This window comes from Fringilla coelebs (assembly GCF_963513975.1).
Source record: "Fringilla coelebs genome assembly, chromosome: 24".
Lineage (NCBI taxonomy): Eukaryota > Metazoa > Chordata > Aves > Passeriformes > Fringillidae > Fringilla > Fringilla coelebs.
In genome coordinates, this window is record NC_140050.1 from 3,997,797 (window position 1) to 4,016,763 (window position 18,967).

The window sequence follows — 18,967 nt, forward strand, 5'->3', positions numbered from 1 at the left end:
TAAAAACGCAGCATTGGAGGGTTCTCTAATCCTGATGGGTTTGCCAGCATTTCTCAAAGTTGAATGATCCAAGCCATGGGATGTCAGAACATGGAATAGTTTATTTATAGGGTGACCAGTTTTTAAGCTTGAAAAACAACATTTCATCAGCACAGAGGGGCCAGGTGAGATCCAGGAGCTGAGGGATTGGTCCTGGAATTGTTTGGGAGCCACCTTGAAGGGCTGGGTGACACCTGCTCTGTGCTGGCCAGGGGTGCAGGGGTACAAACCAGTGGGACCAGCTCTGTGCCACTGCTCCTCCCCATCCCAGTTGCAAACCTGCTGCTTCTTGCCCTAATCCAAGGGGAAAAGGCCACCACAGGAGGTTCCCTGTGCTGTGTCCCACCCCCTGCAAACCCCACCAGAAATGTGCACTTGGTGGTTTCCTGGGAAAGCATTGTTTGTTAAAGATTTTCTGGAGCCAACACAGTTCATCCTCAGCAAGCCTGGGAGGCACAAAGCTCTGGGGTCCTGGGACAGCTTTGGAATTGGGTGGGAAGGACTCAGGCAGTCTGTGCTCCTGGGCTGGGTCAGGCTGGAGGAGCTGGGGGGCACAGCTGGGTGTCCCCCAGCTTGGTGGGGACACAACATCCTCCTCATCCTCAGCTCCGCAGCTGCTGAGGAGCGTTGGAGAGATTAAAGCAAAACTTCACAAAGAGCCTTTGCAGGTCCATTCAGGGCAGGTGGAGGAGAGGAGGAGGAGTCTCAAGGAAGAGCTGCTTTGGCCCTGTCCCCTGTGTCTGGCCCGTTTTCGGGCTTGGCAGCAATGCTGTAGTAGTAGGAGCGGATGGTGTTTTCCACAGCCACAAACCCTGGACGTTCTTCCCATCTGCAAGGGCAGAGAGGAACAAATAAAGTCATCAGAGAGGAATAAATAAAGTCATCAGAGAGGACAAAGCTGGCCTGGTGCTCTGAGAGGACACAGAGACCCCGGGGGAGAGCAGCAGCCTGGCTGTGCCAGGGCTCAGGAGGCGGCTGAGACTTTTCAGGGACAGAGAGGGTCAAAGACACAGAGCCTTGGGGATCTTCCAGGATTGGCACAGGCAAATGGAGAGGTCTGATAATAAAAAATTCATTTTGGGCTGGGGAATCATCACAAAGGAAGGCAGGAGACACCATTTGCTTTGTGTTGTCAGCATGCAAACAGTCTGGTGAAGGTGTCCCTGCCTATGGCAGGGGGTTGGACTGGATGGGCTTTAAGGTCCTTTCCAACCCAAATTTCCAATCCCATTCTGGGATTTGGTGACTCTGGCGGAGCTGACAGCGTGGTGAAACGCTCACCTGTAGGTCCAGCACTGCTGCATCAGGGAGTACATCTCTGCTGGGCACTCCTGGGGACAGTCCATGCGCTTGCCCTGCTCTATGAAGCTGATCACCTCAGGGCCCTTCATTTTCTGGGATGGGAGCAAGGGGAAATGGATTATAATGTGTTCAGAGCTGGCAGCAGGGCTAGAGGAGACAGGTTAGAGCTGGGCCTGGGGTGGAGCTTTGATCCCAAACCCCCCACACCCAGCAGTCACTGTTCCCACCCCAGCAGCCAGAACTGGTGTCCCACACTGTGGACAGGCCATCCCACAGACCCTAACCCAGCCATCCTGCAGACCCCATCCCAGGCATCCTGCAGACCCCATCCCACAGACCCCATCCCAGCCATCCTGCAGATCCCATTCTGCCCAGCCTGCAGATCCCATCCCACCTCCAGGCTCCATCCCACCCATTCTGCAGATCCCATCCTGTCCATCCTGTCAGTTCCATCCCACCCACCCTGCAGACCCCATCCAACCCACCCTACTCACCCCATCCCTCCTGTCCTACCAACTCCATCCCACTCAGCCTGCCCACCCCACCCACCCTGCCACCCTCCAGCTCCCACCCTACCCAAGCATGGGCCCAGCAGTGGATGAGAAGCGATTTTTTATGTCCCAAGTGAACAGAAGGATCAAAAAACTCTGCTTTGATTCAAACCTAAATGAATTCTGTTTGTTTTCTATTTCTTCTCTCTCAAAATGAACACAAAGCTGCAGGATCCACCCTCATTTGTGCCTTTCCCAAACTGGAGTGGGGCTGTGACAGCCATGGGGGACAGAGCCAGCTCTGTCTTACCTTGTGGGGTCCTGCCCCACCTTGTAGGGCCCTTCCTCACCTTGCAGGGTTTCTCCCTCACCTTGTAGGTTCTTGCCACCCCTTGTAGGGTTTCTCCCTCACCTTTTAGGGCTCTGCCTCACCTTGTAGGGTTTCTGCCCGAAGCTGAAGGCCTCCCACATGGTCACACCGTAGCTCCAGACGTCGCTCTTGCTGGAGAACTTGTGGAAGAGGATGCACTCGGGGGCGTACCACTTCAAGGGCCACTTCCCTGCTGTCCTGGCCTGCAGCAGAGCAAGGAGGGACATTTGCAGCCTGAGATTGCTGGGAGCTGCGCCTGGATTCTGCTCAGTGTTTGTGTCAAATCTTACATTGCTGAAAAGATCAACTGGAATGGGAGCTCCAAAGCCCAGTCCAGGCTCTGGTGTCCTGTTGTGCAGGTGCTGAATGCCCACAGTGCCACCCTCCTCCTGCCACCTACCCCCAGGGCTTGGTTAAACCATGGAATCATGGACTGATTTGGGTTGGAGGGACCTCAAAGCTCATCCAGAGCCAGCCCTGCCATGGCAGGGACACCTCCCACTGTGCCAGGCTGCTCCCAGCCCTGTCCAGCCTGGCCTTGGGCACTGCCAGGGATGCAGGGGCAGCCACAGCTGCTCTGGGCACCCTGTGCCAGGGCCTGCCCACCCTGCCAGGGAACAATTCCTGCCCAAGATCCCATCCAGCCCTGCCCTCTGCCACTGGCAGTCATTCCCTGTGTCCTGTCCCTCCAGGCCTTGTCCCCAGTCCCTCTCCAGCTCTCCTGGAGCCCCTCCAGGCCATGCCAGGGGCTCTGAGCTCTCCCTGGAGCCTTCTCTTGTCCAGGTGAGCACCCCCAGCTCTGCCAGCCTGGCTCCAGATTAGAGGGGCTCCAGTCCTGTGACCAATTTAGTGGCCTTGTCTGGACTCGTTCCAACTGGCCCTCATGTGGTTCTTTTGCTGGGGGCCCCAGAGATGGACACAGAATTCCAGGTTGGGTCTCTCCTTGCTGGGAAGATCAGCCCTGGCTCACTCTTCATCATCTTCTCTTCTCTCTGGCTCCTCTCATCTCCTTGTCCCACACCCCCCTGGCTGTCTCTGCATCCTCCTTGTCACCAGAGCTCTGCAAAGCCCCTTTTAATGTCACAGCAGTGAGGCACAGCCTGATGCGCAGAGGGGTCCATGAACAGCCCAGATCCTCAAGTCTCTGGGGGTCTCATCCTCCCAACCAGGAGGGCTCCTGCTCCAGACCCTTTGCTGTGCTCACACCCACCTTGTAGTAGCTGTCATCAGCTCCCAGAGCCTTGGAGAGCCCAAAGTCACTGATCTTGGCGTAGTGCTGGTTGACCAGCAGGACATTCCTGGCTGCCAGGTCCCTGTGGACAAAGTTCTTCTCCTCCAGGTACTTCATCCCCATGGACACCTGGTGCATCAGCTCCACAATGTTGCTCACTGTAATCTCATCCCTGGGGAGGGTGAAAGGAGAACTCAGTCATAAAGGACCTGCTGTGGTCCCCTCTGACTTTTCCAGCTGCAAGGGAGAATGAGCATGGAGATCTGTGCTCCAGAAGCATCAGCCCCTGGAGCTTCACATGAAAGATTTCTTTCTGCTCTTTTCAGCTTTCCTGCACCTACAAGGGTGTGAATGTGACAGCCTGGTCAGAGAGAGAGAAAGCAAGATAAGTGTCCTGGATCATCAAGCAAATTGTATTCTATCACCATCTGTATGGCAGTTGTCTTCTGTTCAGTGGGCAGTTTCCTTATCTCTTCCACAACTGGGGAGACATCTGCTGATAAGAGGCTGTTGAATGTCCCCGCATGGCTGATAAGAGCTACAGCATCCCATTGGGTGATGTGAGCCCAGAGGGAGGAGCCAAGCATTCCTACCCGGGTATAATCTGGAGATTCTGGAACACCAGCACGGCTTCTGCACTGGATTCCCAGAGGAGCAGCAGCTGCCTCTGCCCCTGGATCTCCAGAGGATTCTGCACCTTTCTCCAGGATCCCTGCTCCAGCAGAACCACCCCTGGCACTGCAGGAGTGCTGCAGCACCCTGACCCACAGGGTGTCAGGCTGTGTTCTGACTCTGTCAGTGTTGGTTTGGTTCACTGCATTGTTTATTTTATCCTTTTATTTTCTTCCCCATTACAGAACTGTTATTCCTTGCTCCCATATTTTTTCCTGAGAGCCCATTAATTTAAAATTTATAGCAATTTGGAAAGGGCTGGGGGACGAGGTTGTTTTAAATTTTCCATTTAAGGGGAGGCTCCTGCCTTCCTTAGCAGGCACCTGGCTTTTCAAACCCAGACAATAAGTTTTCCCAGAATTGTCCTGGGAAGCTTTAGGGAACTGGAGATAAACAATGATAGCCAAATATTAAAAACAACCTGGAGGTGGTGTTTCTCTAATAGTCTGTTTTTCTGGTTTTCTCATAAGATTGTTTACAAAAGGGTGTCTTGTTAATTAGCCAGTCATGTGAAATGTATTGATTAAATGACCAATCAGGTCCACCTGTAGCAAACTAAGCTATAAAAGAAGAGAGGATGAAATAAATGAGGCTTTTTGCCTTCTGATCCAACTACGTGCCATCTCTGACTCAATGGTGACACAAGGGTGGGCTTTTGAAGTAGATTTTGAGAAGAAACCCAGAAAATCAGCCACATTTTATCCAACACTCACTTCTTGGAAGCCAAGAACCTGTTGAGGGGCCCTCCAGAAGCCATCTCCATCACGAGCATCAGCGACTCGGCCTCGCACACCCCAATCATTCTCACAATGTAGGGGTTGTCCAGCTGGTGCATGATCTGTGCTTCCTTCATCATCTCATCCTTCACTGTCTTCTCGTTGTTGCTTTTCAGCACCTTGATGGCCACATCAATCTGCTTCCTGCATGGGGGAACAGCCGTGAGGTCACTGTCACATTTTCTGAAAAACACCTTCACCAGGATTTCTTTTCCTGGGAAGATGAGAAGCCTCAGCTTCTCCTGTGTTTGCTCCTCTGGAATGTGGTCTGGAGATTGTTTATACAAACATGTGAATTGTTTTTAATTAATGACCAATCACCATCAGCTGTGTTGGACTCTGAGGAGTCAGTCACGAGTTTCTCATGATGATCCTTGTTAAGCCTCCTGTCTGTACCCCTCTTTTTCTTTACTATAGTTTTAGTATAGCATTCTTTTATTATATCATATTATTAAATAATAAATCAGTCTTCTGAGAACATAGAGTCAGATTTCTCATCCCTCCCCTCATCCTGGGACCTCACAAACACCATGGGATGGGCTGAGCACAGCTGGAATCAGGGGGCACAGCCAGGAATGGAAATGCCTTCTCCTGGGAGGCTGTTTGACCTCTCAATAGCCTGTTCTGGCAGGGCCCTGCACCATCCTGGTGTCTCAGGATGGAGAGAAGAGGTCACCTCACCCTTGTGGGTGCAGCCAGAAGTTGCCATCCCTGATCTGGAGGCACCTCCCCTCCCACACTGAGATCTGGGTCCTCAGTGCCATTTTTCCAGGAGGAAACTGAGGCACAAGTGGGTAAAGACCACCACAGACAACCAGCAACAGAGCCGAGGGTGGCACAACTCCTCAGTGTCACTGCTTTGGCCTGACACAGACAGAGGTGGTATCAGGAATATGGAGTTGTTCCTCTGGGCCCAGCAAGTCCCTTTGGAAGTGGCAGCAGTGTGCCTGGGAATGTGGAAATTACAAACCCAGGGTGCTGCATCTGTCAGTGAAAAATCCATGGGAAGCCATGGAATTACAGCATCATATCATAATATCCTGGGATTGTTGGGGTTGGAGAAGACTGCAAGACCATCAAGTGGAACCCCTGGCTGAACACCACCATCCCCACAACCCCACCACAAAACCTGCTCATTTTCTGAGTACTTCCAGGGCTGGTGCCTCAACCACCACACCCATCACCCCTGACCTTCCAGATCATTTCTAATCCCCTCCATTGTCACTTTGTGGCCCACCTAGTGACCAACAGGACAGCTGGGGACGCCTCAAGCCCAGCCAGGTCCCTCTCCTCCCCCTTCCCCAGCACCCTCACTCACTTCCTCATTTTGTAAACTCCCTTCTTGACGCAGCCAAAGTTTCCTGCGCCCAGCTCCACCTCATCAATCATCAGGTGGTCCCTCTTCAGGAACAGCTTCTTGTCCTTCAGCTCCTCGGGGTCGCTGTAGGGGCTCTCGTAGACGCTGGTGTCCATGGGCAGCAGCCGGGATTTTCCTGCCCCTTCCCAAGAGGAGCACTTGGTTATGAACCTGCCCTTCCTCATCCCCCGTCCCTCATGGATTGGGAAGGGTTTCTCTGCTCTTTTGGCCAATTCACCTTCACCTCCAGCATTTCTGGTCCCTCCTGGGCATCTCCCTTCCCTTCACAACCCAGGGCCCCTCACCAGCTCTGTCTCTTCACAGAGAGCAGCAGGCACAACCTGCCCAGGATTTCCCCTGGGGAAGGCAGTGAGAAAGCTCAGAGAAAGAGGAGAAAACAATTCTTATCTCTATTCGCTGCTCCTGTTGTTTGGCACATGTGGAATGTGTTATGGAGATTGTTTACCAAGATTGATTTGCTAATTGGACTCTGGTGATGGTTGTTTGGGTTGATTGACCTGTTAGGTCAGAGCTGTGTCGTGACTGTCTAGTAAGGGTCATGGGTTTTTCTTTAGTAAAAAATATAATATATAATATAATATAATATAATATAATATAATATAATATAATATAATATAATATAATATAATATAATATAATATAATATAATATAATATAATATAATATATAATTAATATAGATAAAGTTATTGTTCAGCCTTCTGAATCATGTAATTACTGCACATTATACCTCTGGCTGGGGGTTGTCCTGCATTGATACAGTCCTGGTTGCTGAAAGAGGAGGGATGAGGAAAGGGGTCTGAGCCTTCCCGCTCCCTGTATCTGCCCTGCCAGACCTGGGCAGGGTTTTACCTCACTGAAATTCAGCTGAATCCACTGAAAAATGTGAATTTTAGTGAAAAATATCAATTTTAGTGACAAATGGGGATAGGACAGGACTTCACTCCCTGGTTAAGGCAAGGAAGGGGGTAGAGCTTGATTTCCTGGGAGCCCAGTGTGGGTGCAGGGCGCCAAAATGTGCTCCTGAGTGCTTTTGTAAGAAAGGGGCTTTGCAGCAGGGCTCCAGGGAAGCCCTGGGCTCCTGGGACAGTCCTGTCCCCTGTGAGGAGGAGAGGGCTCTGGAGGTGCTCACCCACAGGGTCTGGGGTGTATCCGTCTGCGTTGAGAGGGTCCAGGTTTCTCTGGAAAATAAATGAAGAGAAAGTGGAAAGAGGAGAAATTGCTTCATTTGCAAATAGAGGGGAAAGGGACGGGGAAACTGCACCCCAACACAGCCCCAGCTGGTGATCCCTCTGAGAGGTGGGCTGAGGCTGGGGTGGTCTGGATCTGACACTCCGGTTCCAGTGCAATTCCAGCAGGGATTGGTGCCAGGGACCCTGAGCACAGCACCCTCCCCCAGGGCTGGGCAAGGTGAGGGCTCTCTGTCCCCTCTGCTGTCCCCATCCCAGCCAGGACTCACAGCTTGCACTGGGGCAGGAAGGGAAGCCTGGAGGCAGCTCAGGTCACAGCCAGCACAGGAAAAGTGGCCTTGTGAGCACACAGGGACACTGTGCAGCCACTGTCCCCAGAGCAGAGAGCCACAGGGTGGCACAGCTTGGAATGCCAGAGCCACAGAATCCCAGAGCTGGAAGAAGAGCTTGGGAAGAGCTGTATCTGCCAGAGCTGGGAGGAACTTGGGAAATTCAGAAAGGCCCAAGGAAAGGCAAAATCTGCATTCTGAGCAGGGAATGTGGAGTGCAGGGGCATTGCTGTGCCAGCCAGGAAGGGGCTCAGGCCCTGATATGTGAGATAAATCCTGAGATAAAGCAGATCCTTTTCCCCGAGGAGCTGCAGGGTTTGTCCTGTGGATCCCAGGCAGTTTTTGATGGCAGCACCACTGGATCCAGCACAGAGGGGACATCACAGCCTGGGGACAGCCAGCCCAGCCCAGCCCAGGGACACCAGGCTTCCCCTTCCCCTCCTGCCTGGCTCAGATTTCAGCTGCAATCAGGAGCCCGGCATGGCTCTGTCACCATAAAATGCAGCACAGAGGGGACATCACTCAGCCTGACAATATCCTGAGCTGGAAGGGACCCTCAGGGATGATCAGTGCAGCCCCTGTCCCTGCACAGGCACCCCAACACCCCCACCCTGAGCAGCCCTGAGAGCTCCTGCAGCTCTGGCAGCCTTGGCACCATTCCCTGGGGAGCCTGGGCAGTGCCCAGCAGCCTCGGGGGGAAGAACCTTTCCCTGAGCTCCATGCCAAGCCCTGGCACAGCCCCAGCCCTTCCTGGCCCCCTGTCCCTGTCCCAGAGCAGAGCTCAGCCCCTGCCCCTGTGCCTGCCCTGGGCAGGAGCTGCAGCCCCCGAGGAGCCTCCCCTCAGTCTCCTGTGCTCCAGCTGAACCAGCCAAGTGCCCTCAGCTGCTCCTCAGCCCCTTCCCCAGCTCCGTGTCCCTCCTTTGGGCACTCTCTAAAATCTGGGAGTGGGTTCTGGAAGCCCACTGAGGTGATGGGTGAGCCCCCAGGCCTGGCTCAGCCCCCCTGGGATCCCCAAATCCGCTGCTCTCAGCCCAGCCCAGCGTTCAGGGCTGAGCAGGGACATTCCCCAGGGCAGGGCCAGCACAAAGCCCTGGCTGGGGGCCAGTGGGAGCAGCAGGGCTGAGCATTCCCAGAATCCCAGCACAGCTTCCTCGCTGCTGCCTGGCCAGCAGGGCAGGGATGGAGGGCTCCCCAAGGACAGCCCCACATGTGGCAAGGAGCTCTGGAAGAATGGAAACCCTTCTCAGCTCTACCAGGGGCTGTGCCCAGCTATTCCCCACCCCCATCCAAGATGGAAAGGGAACAACATCCCAGCTGGGCTTAATAAAGTCCAGTGCAGTTGCTGAGCTTTTAGACAAAAGCAGGGTTTGATCAGCCAAACTTTGATCAGCCAACTCAGCAGCAATATTAAAACTGCTGAGTTCCCAATGAAACAAAGCCTGCCCCAAACTCACGCTCACGGAGGGGTGGGTGGGTGGAACTGGTGCTGCAGAGGCTGCAAAACAAGGGAGAGGATTTGTTATCAGCAGTTTGTTATCAGGAGTTTGTTATCAAGAGTTGGCCACAGCATGGGTCCTTGAAGGACCCTGTGGGTCTGATCCCATCTCCTCCAACCCCCAAAGGAAAATTTCCCCAGCTTTAGCCTAAAAAGGTGTGCAAATGGGTCTGGATGTGGCTGTTATTCCCAAATTTTGTCATGGCAAGTGCCACCACTGGAGCAGGCCATGGGCTGAGCTGTGCCCCAGGACAGGGCAGGCTCTCCAGGGACATTTGTGACACGTGGACCCGAAGTGGCCCCTGGAAGGAAGGGAAATTTGGGCTGGCACCGCTCCAGCTGGCACCAGGTGGTGGCAAACCAAGGCCAGGGGTGGCACTGAGAGGTGTCAGCTCACCTGGCATGTTGGGGTTGGGGCAGGCTTCCCTCAGGTAGAAAATCAGCCCATCTGGTTTGAGTTTTAAGTATTCCACCAACTGGGAAAGGGATAGGAGAAAAAAGAGATTATTGTAAGGAGAAGAAAAACAAAAAATATATATTATTATATAGAATATAGTTTATAGAACAATTAGTATATAGTATATATTAATATTCTAATATATAAGTCTATATTTATATATTGTATATATTTAGTGTATATAATATATACACTTATATTCTATAATATTAATTTAATTTAATTATATTAATAGAATTCATAGAATTCTATAGAATTTAATATAAATTAATTATATATTGCATATATTTTTGCATATATTTATATTGTATATAATATATACACATATGTTATATTATGTTATGTTATGTTATATTATGTTATGTTATGTTATGTTATGTTATGTTATATTATATTATATTATATTATATTATATTATATTATATTATATTATATTATATTATATTATATTATATTATATTATATTATATTATATTAATAGAATTCATATAATTCTATGGAATGTAATATAAATTTATTATATATTTTATAGATATATAAATCTATTAAGTTTTTATATAATGTATTTTATATATTATACATTATATATAATATACTATAGTAATATAATCTTATTATATTATTATATTGTTTAATAACATAATAATATGTTATATTATTATATAGTATATATTTAATTTTATATGTTTAATATACTTAATTATATTTATTAGTAGTAGTATTAGTATGAGTATCAGTATTAGTATTATTAACTTGTGTGGCTTAGGGATGAATCCTCTCAGATTTATGGCAGGCAGGGACCAGACTGTTTCTGGTTTTTGTGTGTGCACTGAGGGATGTCCCGGGGTGTGATTGCATCCCTGGATATCTGCCAGAGCTGGGAGGAACTTGGGAAATTCAGAAAGGCCCAAGGTAAGGCAAAATCTGCAGTGTGAGCAGGGCATGTGGGGTGCAGGGCATCGTTGTTGATCCAGCACAGAGGGGACATCACAGCCTGGGGACAGCCAGCCCAGCCCAGCCCAGCCCAGGGACACCAGGCTTCCCCTTCCCCTCCTGCCTGGCTCAGAGTTCAGCTGCAGTCAGGAGCCTGGCACGGCTCTGTCACCATAAAAATGCCCCAAATCTTTGTTTTCAATAAAATTCCGAGTGAAAACAGCCCTGGGAATTCAGAAAATTCACCAAAATGGGGTGGTTGTCCCTCAGACAGCTCTAGCCAGGAGGAAGCTCTAGCCAGGCATCCACTCCCTGCATCATTTTAGTTAATGCTTTAACTCTTAAATGATTGTTTTTAATTAATTAACCCCAACCAATTCATGTATTAATTATAAATAGTGTGTTATTCTTCAATTACTCTCAGCCAATATGGAACAAGGTTGTCGTGAGCCACTTTTGCAGGAGCACAGCTGGGGAAAATTACTGGAATTTTAAGTTTTGATAAACTAACTCTGATATACCCCAGTGAACAAAGCCTGGGAGGGGAAGATGGATTGAGGTTGGACATCTGGAATGCAGAATTTATGGACCACAAGGCGACTTTGGAGAAACCAGAAAAAAATAAGAGAATAAAAAAGATTCATTTTAAGCATTGGAGAGTCCCTGCTAAAGAAAAAAAATCTTTTTTAGCTTTAAAAAGATTAAAAATATGGTCTATTAGCAGAAAAAGAGAAATTAATAACCAATAGAGGATAGAATACTAATTCATGGAAGAGAATTAGCACAGAATTATGGAAAATTCTGAGTTGGAAAGGATTCCTGAGGACCAATGGTGATGATTATTAATTATTAAGTGGTGGGGATCAAAGCACAACCATGGTGTTATGGTGTCATTTAGAGCCAATGAACATTCATTTATTTTTCTGCATAAATAAGTATAATAAGTAAAATAATCTTATAAAAATATTTGTTTTATAATATAAATATATACATAGAAATAGAATTATATATTTATATAAATACATATAAATTTAATAAATATATAAATATATTATAAATAGACATCGATAAATATTATATTATATTATATTATATTATATTATATTATATTATATTATATTATATTATATTATATTATATTATATTATATTATATTATATTATATTATATTATATTATATTATATTATATTATATTATATTATATTATATTATACTATACTATATTATACTATACTATATTATATTATACTATATTATATTATATTATATTATATTAATTATAATATATTATATATAAATATTTATTTTTAATATAATTTTATATAAATATAAATGTCCAATCAAGTAACAACGTTTTGGATCAGAGTCTGTGTGGAGGCCAGAATTTTGTCAGCCATGCACACAAACCCTGGCCAGGAATAAAATAATTCCTGAGTTGCTGACACTAAAAAAATGGTGCTAGAGGGGTTTATTTATCCTGATGATTTTGAGGGACTTGGTAATGCTTCAAAACAAGGAAAAGGTGCCTCATTTTCCTGGTACCTGCCAGAGAGTGTCGAATTTGGTGCCCTCAGGGATGGAATATTTCCCAGATTTGTCGTGGTCCACCCGGTAGTGATAGACGGTCTTGCCATAGACGAGGGACAGGGCGTAGGCGCGGTTCTCCTTCTTTTCTCTCAGCCTGGCAGGGGGGAAAACGATTCATAAATTCTTAAAAGCAGCTCTTGGTTTTGCTCTGAGGATTGTCAGTGCCAGTGGTGAGTGGGCACGTGTATGTGGAGAGGTGTCCCTGCACCCCTGTATAAAATGATATATATTATATTAAAAAGTGTACAAAAATATATACCATACCCTATACCCTATACCCTATACCCTATACCCTATACCCTATACCCTATATAGCATATATAATATGCTATACACTATATACTATATAATGTATCAGGTATAATATATAATGTATCATATATAATGTATACTGTATAATAAATCATGTATCACGTCTAACATATACTATATACAATATGTTTTGTATTGTACATTGTATATTATAGTAGATATCACATATTATATATTTTAAATAATATATATTACATATATCATTTTATAAATTATATCATATAAATTATATTATATGATATATGGTATTATATTATATGCTATGGTATGCCAGCCTGGCAGTGTTTAATATCTTCCCCCTCATCCTGTGCAGCAGCAACCAAACTTTATAGAGATATTGAAATATGAGAAACAAATAAAACTTCAGATTGGCTCTTCATGGGGGGATCATGTTGGAGCCCTGGCTGCTGAGAATTTCAGACTCTCTGTGCTGCCAGGCGCTAACCCCCAAGAGAACACTGCCTTGACCTGAGGCTGTGGAGAAGCTTCCAAAATGGAATGAGAGAACTGGGATTGTGGGTGTGGAGTTTGAACAGAAGTGTGTGATATCACAGGGTGGGAAACTTAGAGTTGGAGGGTTTTGGAATATATTAATATAGGTAAAGCACGATAGAAGGTTTAAAGCAGAAGCTAATCCTTCTTCTTCACCTTCTTCTTCATGAGTTTGAGTACTATTATGTAATTAAATGAAAAAGTCCACATTACAAGTCATGAGTAGATAGTTATTAAGCTAAAAGTAAAAATAATTTAAGTGTCATTTCTTAATTGTACACTTTATCCTTGGAAGGCCTTGTAGAGAGAGAGATGGGGCTCCATTTTTAGCTTGTTAGAGTGAAGTGCTGCAGAACTCTTTACAGAATCACAGAATAATGAGGTTGGAAGAGACCTTTAAGATCATAGAGTCCAACCTATGCCCTAACACCTTAACCAGACTGTAGCACCAAGTGCCGTGTCCAGTCTTTTTTTAAACACATCCAGAGATGGTGATTCCACCACCTCCCTGGGAAGAGCATTCCAGTACTTTATTATTCTTTTGGTGCAAAATTTTTTCCTAAACTATATTTTTTATGAAACTATAATATAGATAAGAGCTAATAAACATCTAAGTCCAAACAAAAAACCATCTCACACACTTAATCCCCACCTTAACAACAAAAAAACCCCCAAAGAATCCACATGGTGGTGTCCCGTGTGAGGAAGAAGAGATTTGGGGCTCAGCCCACCTTTGAAATATCTGTAACCACTCTGAGAAAATTCAGCTACACCTCCTCTGTGACATGAAGCCAGTAACAGCAGGGCAGTGGGGGTGGGAAATGGTCGAAAATCCAGGGATGCCAGGGGTTGGATACTCACAGGAATTTCCCATCGGGCTGTGCCCCCGAGTAGAGCCTCCGTTCCGCCTCCTCCCTGCTGATGTTGCCGTGGTACCAGGGCATCCTCTCGTGGGCTGTGGTGGCCACGAGCTTCTCCACCTGGGGAGCCTGGCTGATGATGGCCTGTTCCAGGGCATCTCCCTGGGAAAGAGCAGGAAAAGAGACGTCCTGCAATCCTGCTGCTGTGCTGATGGCCTCAGCACAGCTCATTGGGGACACAGGAAACCTGGAAAGTCTCGAGAATAATCGAGACCCAAGAGCAGTTGAATTCTGTTGTGCTGCAGGGCAGAATTCCTGGCTCATCTCAACTGACCTAATCCTTTAAATCCAGCTGAAGTCCTTTGAGTTTGGTGAGGGAAGAGAGAAGGCACCACGTTTATGTGGGGTATCTTAACGCTGGGCTTGTGGGGTGTCATTCAGCCTCATGTTCCTGGTCAGTGGCAAGTTGGATCTGTGTCCTGGCAGCCCAAAGGGCCACCCTGTCCTGGGGGCACCAGGCCCAGGGAGGGATTGTCCCACTCTGCTCTGCCCTGGGGCAGCCTCACCTCCAGTGCTGGGGGCACTTTGGGCACCACAGGATCAGAAAGATCCAGAGCTGGTGGAGAGTGCCCAAAGGAGGGACACGGAGCTGGGGAAGGGGCTGAGGAGCAGCTGAGGGCACTTGGCTGGTTCAGCTGGAGCACAGGAGACTGAGGGGAGGCTCCTCGGGGGCTGCAGCTCCTGCCCAGGGCAGGCACAGGGGCAGGGGCTGAGCTCTGCTCTGCGACAGGGACAGGGGGCCAGGAAGGGCTGGAGCTGTGCCAGGGCTTGGCATGGAGCTCAGGGAAAGGTTCTTCCCCCCGAGGCTGCTGGGCACTGCCCAGGCTCCCCAGGGAATGGTGCCAAGGCTGCCAGAGCTGCAGGAGTGTTGGGACACAGAATCACAGAATTCCAGAATTCCAGAATCGTTGGGTTGGAAGAGACCTCCAAGATCATCGAGTCCAACCCAGCCCCAACACCCCAACTGAGCCCTGGCACCCAGTGCCACATCCAGGCTTTGTTAAACACACCCAGGGATGAGGACTGCACCACCTCCCTGGGCAGCCATTCCACAAATTTAACACCTTTCTGTAAAAAGCTTTTTCCTAATACCCAACCTGTATTTTTTTCCTGATACCCAGCCTGAATTTTCCTTGGTGCAGCCTGAGGCTGTGTGCTCTGGTTGTGTCAGTGCTGCTGCAGACAGAGCCCAGCCCCAGCTGAGCACAGGCACCTTTCAGGAGCTGTGAGAGCGATGAGGGCACCCCTGAGCCTCCTTTGCTCCAGGCTGAGCTCCCCCAGCTCCCTCAGGGGCTCCTCTCAGGGTTTGTGTTCCCAGCCCCTCTGACAGAGCTCTCAGGGCTGCTCAGGGTGGGGTTTGGGGTGGCTGTGCAGGGACAGGGCTGCACTGGGTGATTTTTTGCATCTCTTCCAGCTCAGGATATTCCACCTCTCCATGATTTTCTTGGTGCCCCTGCCCTCCTGGCTGCAGGACCTGGCTGGGTCGGTGCTGTCTGGCAGTCACGGGGGAGGTACCCTGAGTTCTTTCCCGGGCTCACGCCGGTGTTGACCCGCTGCTGTCCCTCTGCCAGGAGGTGGCGATGTCCTTTGTGCTATCTGCAGGTGTCCACCGATCTGCTCTCGGGGAAACCCCACAGAATCCCCGGTTCTGAGAGAGACTTCTACTGCAAAATACCTCATTTGAGCACAGAACACCTCTTTTGGCTATAGAAACCCTACAGTACACCTCCTTCACCCTATAAAATACCTCATTCTGTCAAACACATTTGGTATAAATGCGCCAAATTCAGGAAGCTTCTGTAGAAAGCTCTATAAGGGCACTGCCTGAGCCATATTTCTCTGAGGACTTAAAAGAAAATATAAAATCCCAGAATGTTTTAGGTTGGAAAAGATCTCCAAGGTCATTGAGGCCAAGTTGTGCCCCATCCCCAGATTGTCACCAGCCCAGAGCACTGAGTGCCACGTCCAGGCCTTCCTTGGACACCTCCAGGGGTGGGGACTCCAAACCTCCCTGGGCAGCCCCTTCCAAGGAAACAAGAAAATGACCCTGGAAGTGTATGAGGAGCCAAGCTGGCAGCAGGCAGAAAGAAATTAAGTCCATGGCTGCCAGTGGGACCATTTAGAGTTCTGAGTTATGCATATATTGTAGATATTCCGGTCTGCAATAAAATGCAGAAACCTGTTTGTGGCTATTTTTAATTTTAAATAACACACAGACCTCATCCAGCGTCCCTTGCCTTGGTCTCATGGGTAAAACCTTCACTGGAAAAAAAAAAAAACCTCCCAAGAGGCAAAAATTTCATTCCAAAGAGTGAAAAAGACCAGGGCAAAAATCTAAGTCTGGTTTAATTTCATCTTCAGCACAATGTTTGGAGGCACAAGGCACCTCACATATGGTGAGATGTGCCCAGAAATCACAGAATATTCTGAGTTGGAAGGGACCCACAAGGATCATCAAGTCCAATTATTAAGTAAATGGCCCGTATGGGGATGGAACCCAAAATCTTGGCATTATTAGCACCATGCTCTGACCAACTGATCCAATCCCAGGATTGGGATGGAGAATCTGCTGCCAGCAGTGTCAGGGTCACATCCATGGCATGGGGGTCATGTCTTTATGTACCTCTGGAGCTCTGTGGTTGGGTTTTGGGATGGGTTTGTTGGGGTTTGGGATGGGTTTGTTTAGTTCTGGGATGGGTTTGTTGGGGTTTGGGATGGGTTTGTTTAGCTCTGGGATGAGTCATTGGGTCTTGGGATGAGTTGGTTTTGTTCTGGGATGGGTTTGTTGGGGTTTGGGATGGGTTTGTTGGGGTTTGGGATGGGTTTGTTGGGGTTTGGGATGGGTGGTTGGCTTTAGGGGTGGGTTGTTGGCTTTTGGGATCAGAGCACTGGTCCAAGGCAGGGAGCATCCCATGGGCTGCAGAGGAGAATGACACTTGGGAGAAGGCCTGCAAAGTGAGCTCCAGCTGTTCCAAGGATGGCTCTGAAGGCTGGGGAAGATGTTTAGACCTGTGTGTGGAGAAGAGACTGAGAAAGAGCAGGATTCAGAGCCCTTGCAGTGCCACCAAGGAGAGGAACCTTACTGTGCTGTGCTGCAAGTGGGACACGACAGAGTAACAGGGGTCACATCTTCCCACCCTTTGGAACCCTGGCTGCTGAGAATTTCAGACTCTCTGTGCTGCCAGGCACTGACCCCCAAGAGAACACTGCATTGACCTGGGGCTGTGGAGAAGCTTCCAAAATGGAATGAGAGAACTGGGATTGTGGGTGTGGAGTTTGAACAGAAGTGTGTGATATCAGAGGGTGGGAAACTTAGAGTTGAAGTTTTTAGAATGTAGTAATATCTATAAAGCAAGATGGAGATTCTAGGGCAGAGATTGGTCCTTCTTCTTCACCTGCTTCTCCTCCTACTTCTTCACCTTCTCCTCGATGGGTCTGGGCGGTTTTGTGCAATTGGATAAAAACATCTGCATTGCAGGCCATGAGCGGTTGGTTACTGGGTTAAAATTAAAAAAAATTTAGGCGTCATTTTTTAATTGGACAGTTGTTCCTTAAAAGGTCTTGTAGAGAGAGAGATGGGGCTCCATTTTTTAGTTAGTTGGAATGAAGTATGTGAGTGAAGTTGGAGTGAAGCTGCAGAACTCATGGTTTTTGAGGCTGTGACGTAGATAAGAACTAAAAACATCTGAGTCTGAACAAGAAATACCACAATTAACCCCAACCCTGGCAAAATACAAGAGAAGCAAAAAAAAGAAAAGCAAAAAAAAAAAAGAACCCACACCACCCCACGCCTGGAACGCCCCAGTACCTCCAGTTTCCAGGTCTGCCGCACGTATTCCCGCACCATGTTGTCCCTCATGCTGTCGAAGACGCCGGGCTGGGGCTCGACCCCGCTGGGGCGGTTGCAGGGCTTGCGCAGGGGGCAGCAGAGCCCGTCGGCGTCCTTGGAGTAAAACTCGCAGAGCTCCTCGGGGCCGCAGTGCGCCTTGCCGCCCAGGATGGCGTAGGTGCCGTTGAGCTGGCGCTCGATGGGGTAGTGGTAGAACTGCAGGTCGCACACCATGGAGAGCACGTAGCCGCCCAGGCTGCGCAGGCACTGCCGCAGCAGGAACAGCCCGTCCGCCATCCCGCCCAGCTTCAGGTGCTCCTCGGCCTCCGCGCGCGCGATGCTGCCGTAGTAGAAGGGCAGGTGGGCGGCGGCGTCCGGCATCTCCCCCTCCGCTCGAGGGCTCCCGCGCTGTGGGGGCTGCTGGGCCGACAGGGAAGGAGGTGACGGCACTCCCCTGGAGGGGAAAAGCACTCAAGTTATAACCATCCTTGTTAGGGTGGGGGAAAAGGTTTATCCCAGCGTGCCTTGCTGTGATATGCAGATTCAATGCGTCCCATTGGCCCTTCCTCCTCGCTTCGCCCCTGTGCCCTCATCCCACTGGCCCTGGTGTTGTGTCCCACCCCTCGAGATCCCCATATAAAGCCCTGCTTTCTCTCCTGGAGCATTTCTTTGTCCCTGGATCCCTTTGAGGAAGGAGCTCAATAAAAGCAAAGCTCTCCTTGGAACCCCAGACCAAGACCCCGTCTCTCCTTCTGCACCACCTGGATCACAGAGGAGCTGAAATCACTCAGCATCAGCACAGATGTGCTGTGCCCCCAGTGTGACTTTTTCAAGACACTTCTGAGCAATACCTGCTGTGACAACACACTGCTGGGGCCCGGCCTGGCAGGGAAAATTGGTCCCTGAAGCATCATTTTGCAAAATGTTTTAATTGGGGTTCATATTTCCCTGTCTAGAGGTTCTCCTGCCAGCTCTCTGTGGGGTCAGTTCAAACTCACAGCATCCCACATCCCTCTATTCTGCCCTTACTGGAGCTGGGAAGTGCAAATAAAAATCCACCTCATCTTGACTTAAAGATCCCAAGCAACAGAGAATCCACTCGATCTTGATTTATAGATGCCAAGGAATAGAGAAACTACCTGAACCTGATTTAAAGATCCCAAA

The 18,967-nt window shown here is 48.7% G+C and overlaps 1 protein-coding gene across 1 annotated transcript; it reads right to left on the reverse strand.

Annotated features, from left to right (window-relative positions):
* Positions 1–744: 744 nt before the first annotated feature.
* ZAP70 (zeta chain of T cell receptor associated protein kinase 70) lies at positions 745–18,184 on the reverse strand (the record flags this gene model as incomplete). Its single annotated transcript, XM_084220921.1, has 12 exons — positions 745–868; positions 1,321–1,433; positions 2,265–2,405; positions 3,413–3,605; positions 4,819–5,025; positions 6,200–6,380; positions 7,391–7,439; positions 9,232–9,272; positions 9,670–9,748; positions 12,206–12,344; positions 13,916–14,076; positions 17,783–18,184. The coding sequence occupies 12 exons, from the start codon at positions 18,182–18,184 to the stop codon at positions 745–747; spliced, it is 1,830 nt and encodes a 609-aa protein (XP_084077047.1).
* Between the last annotated feature and the right edge of the window lie 783 nt (positions 18,185–18,967).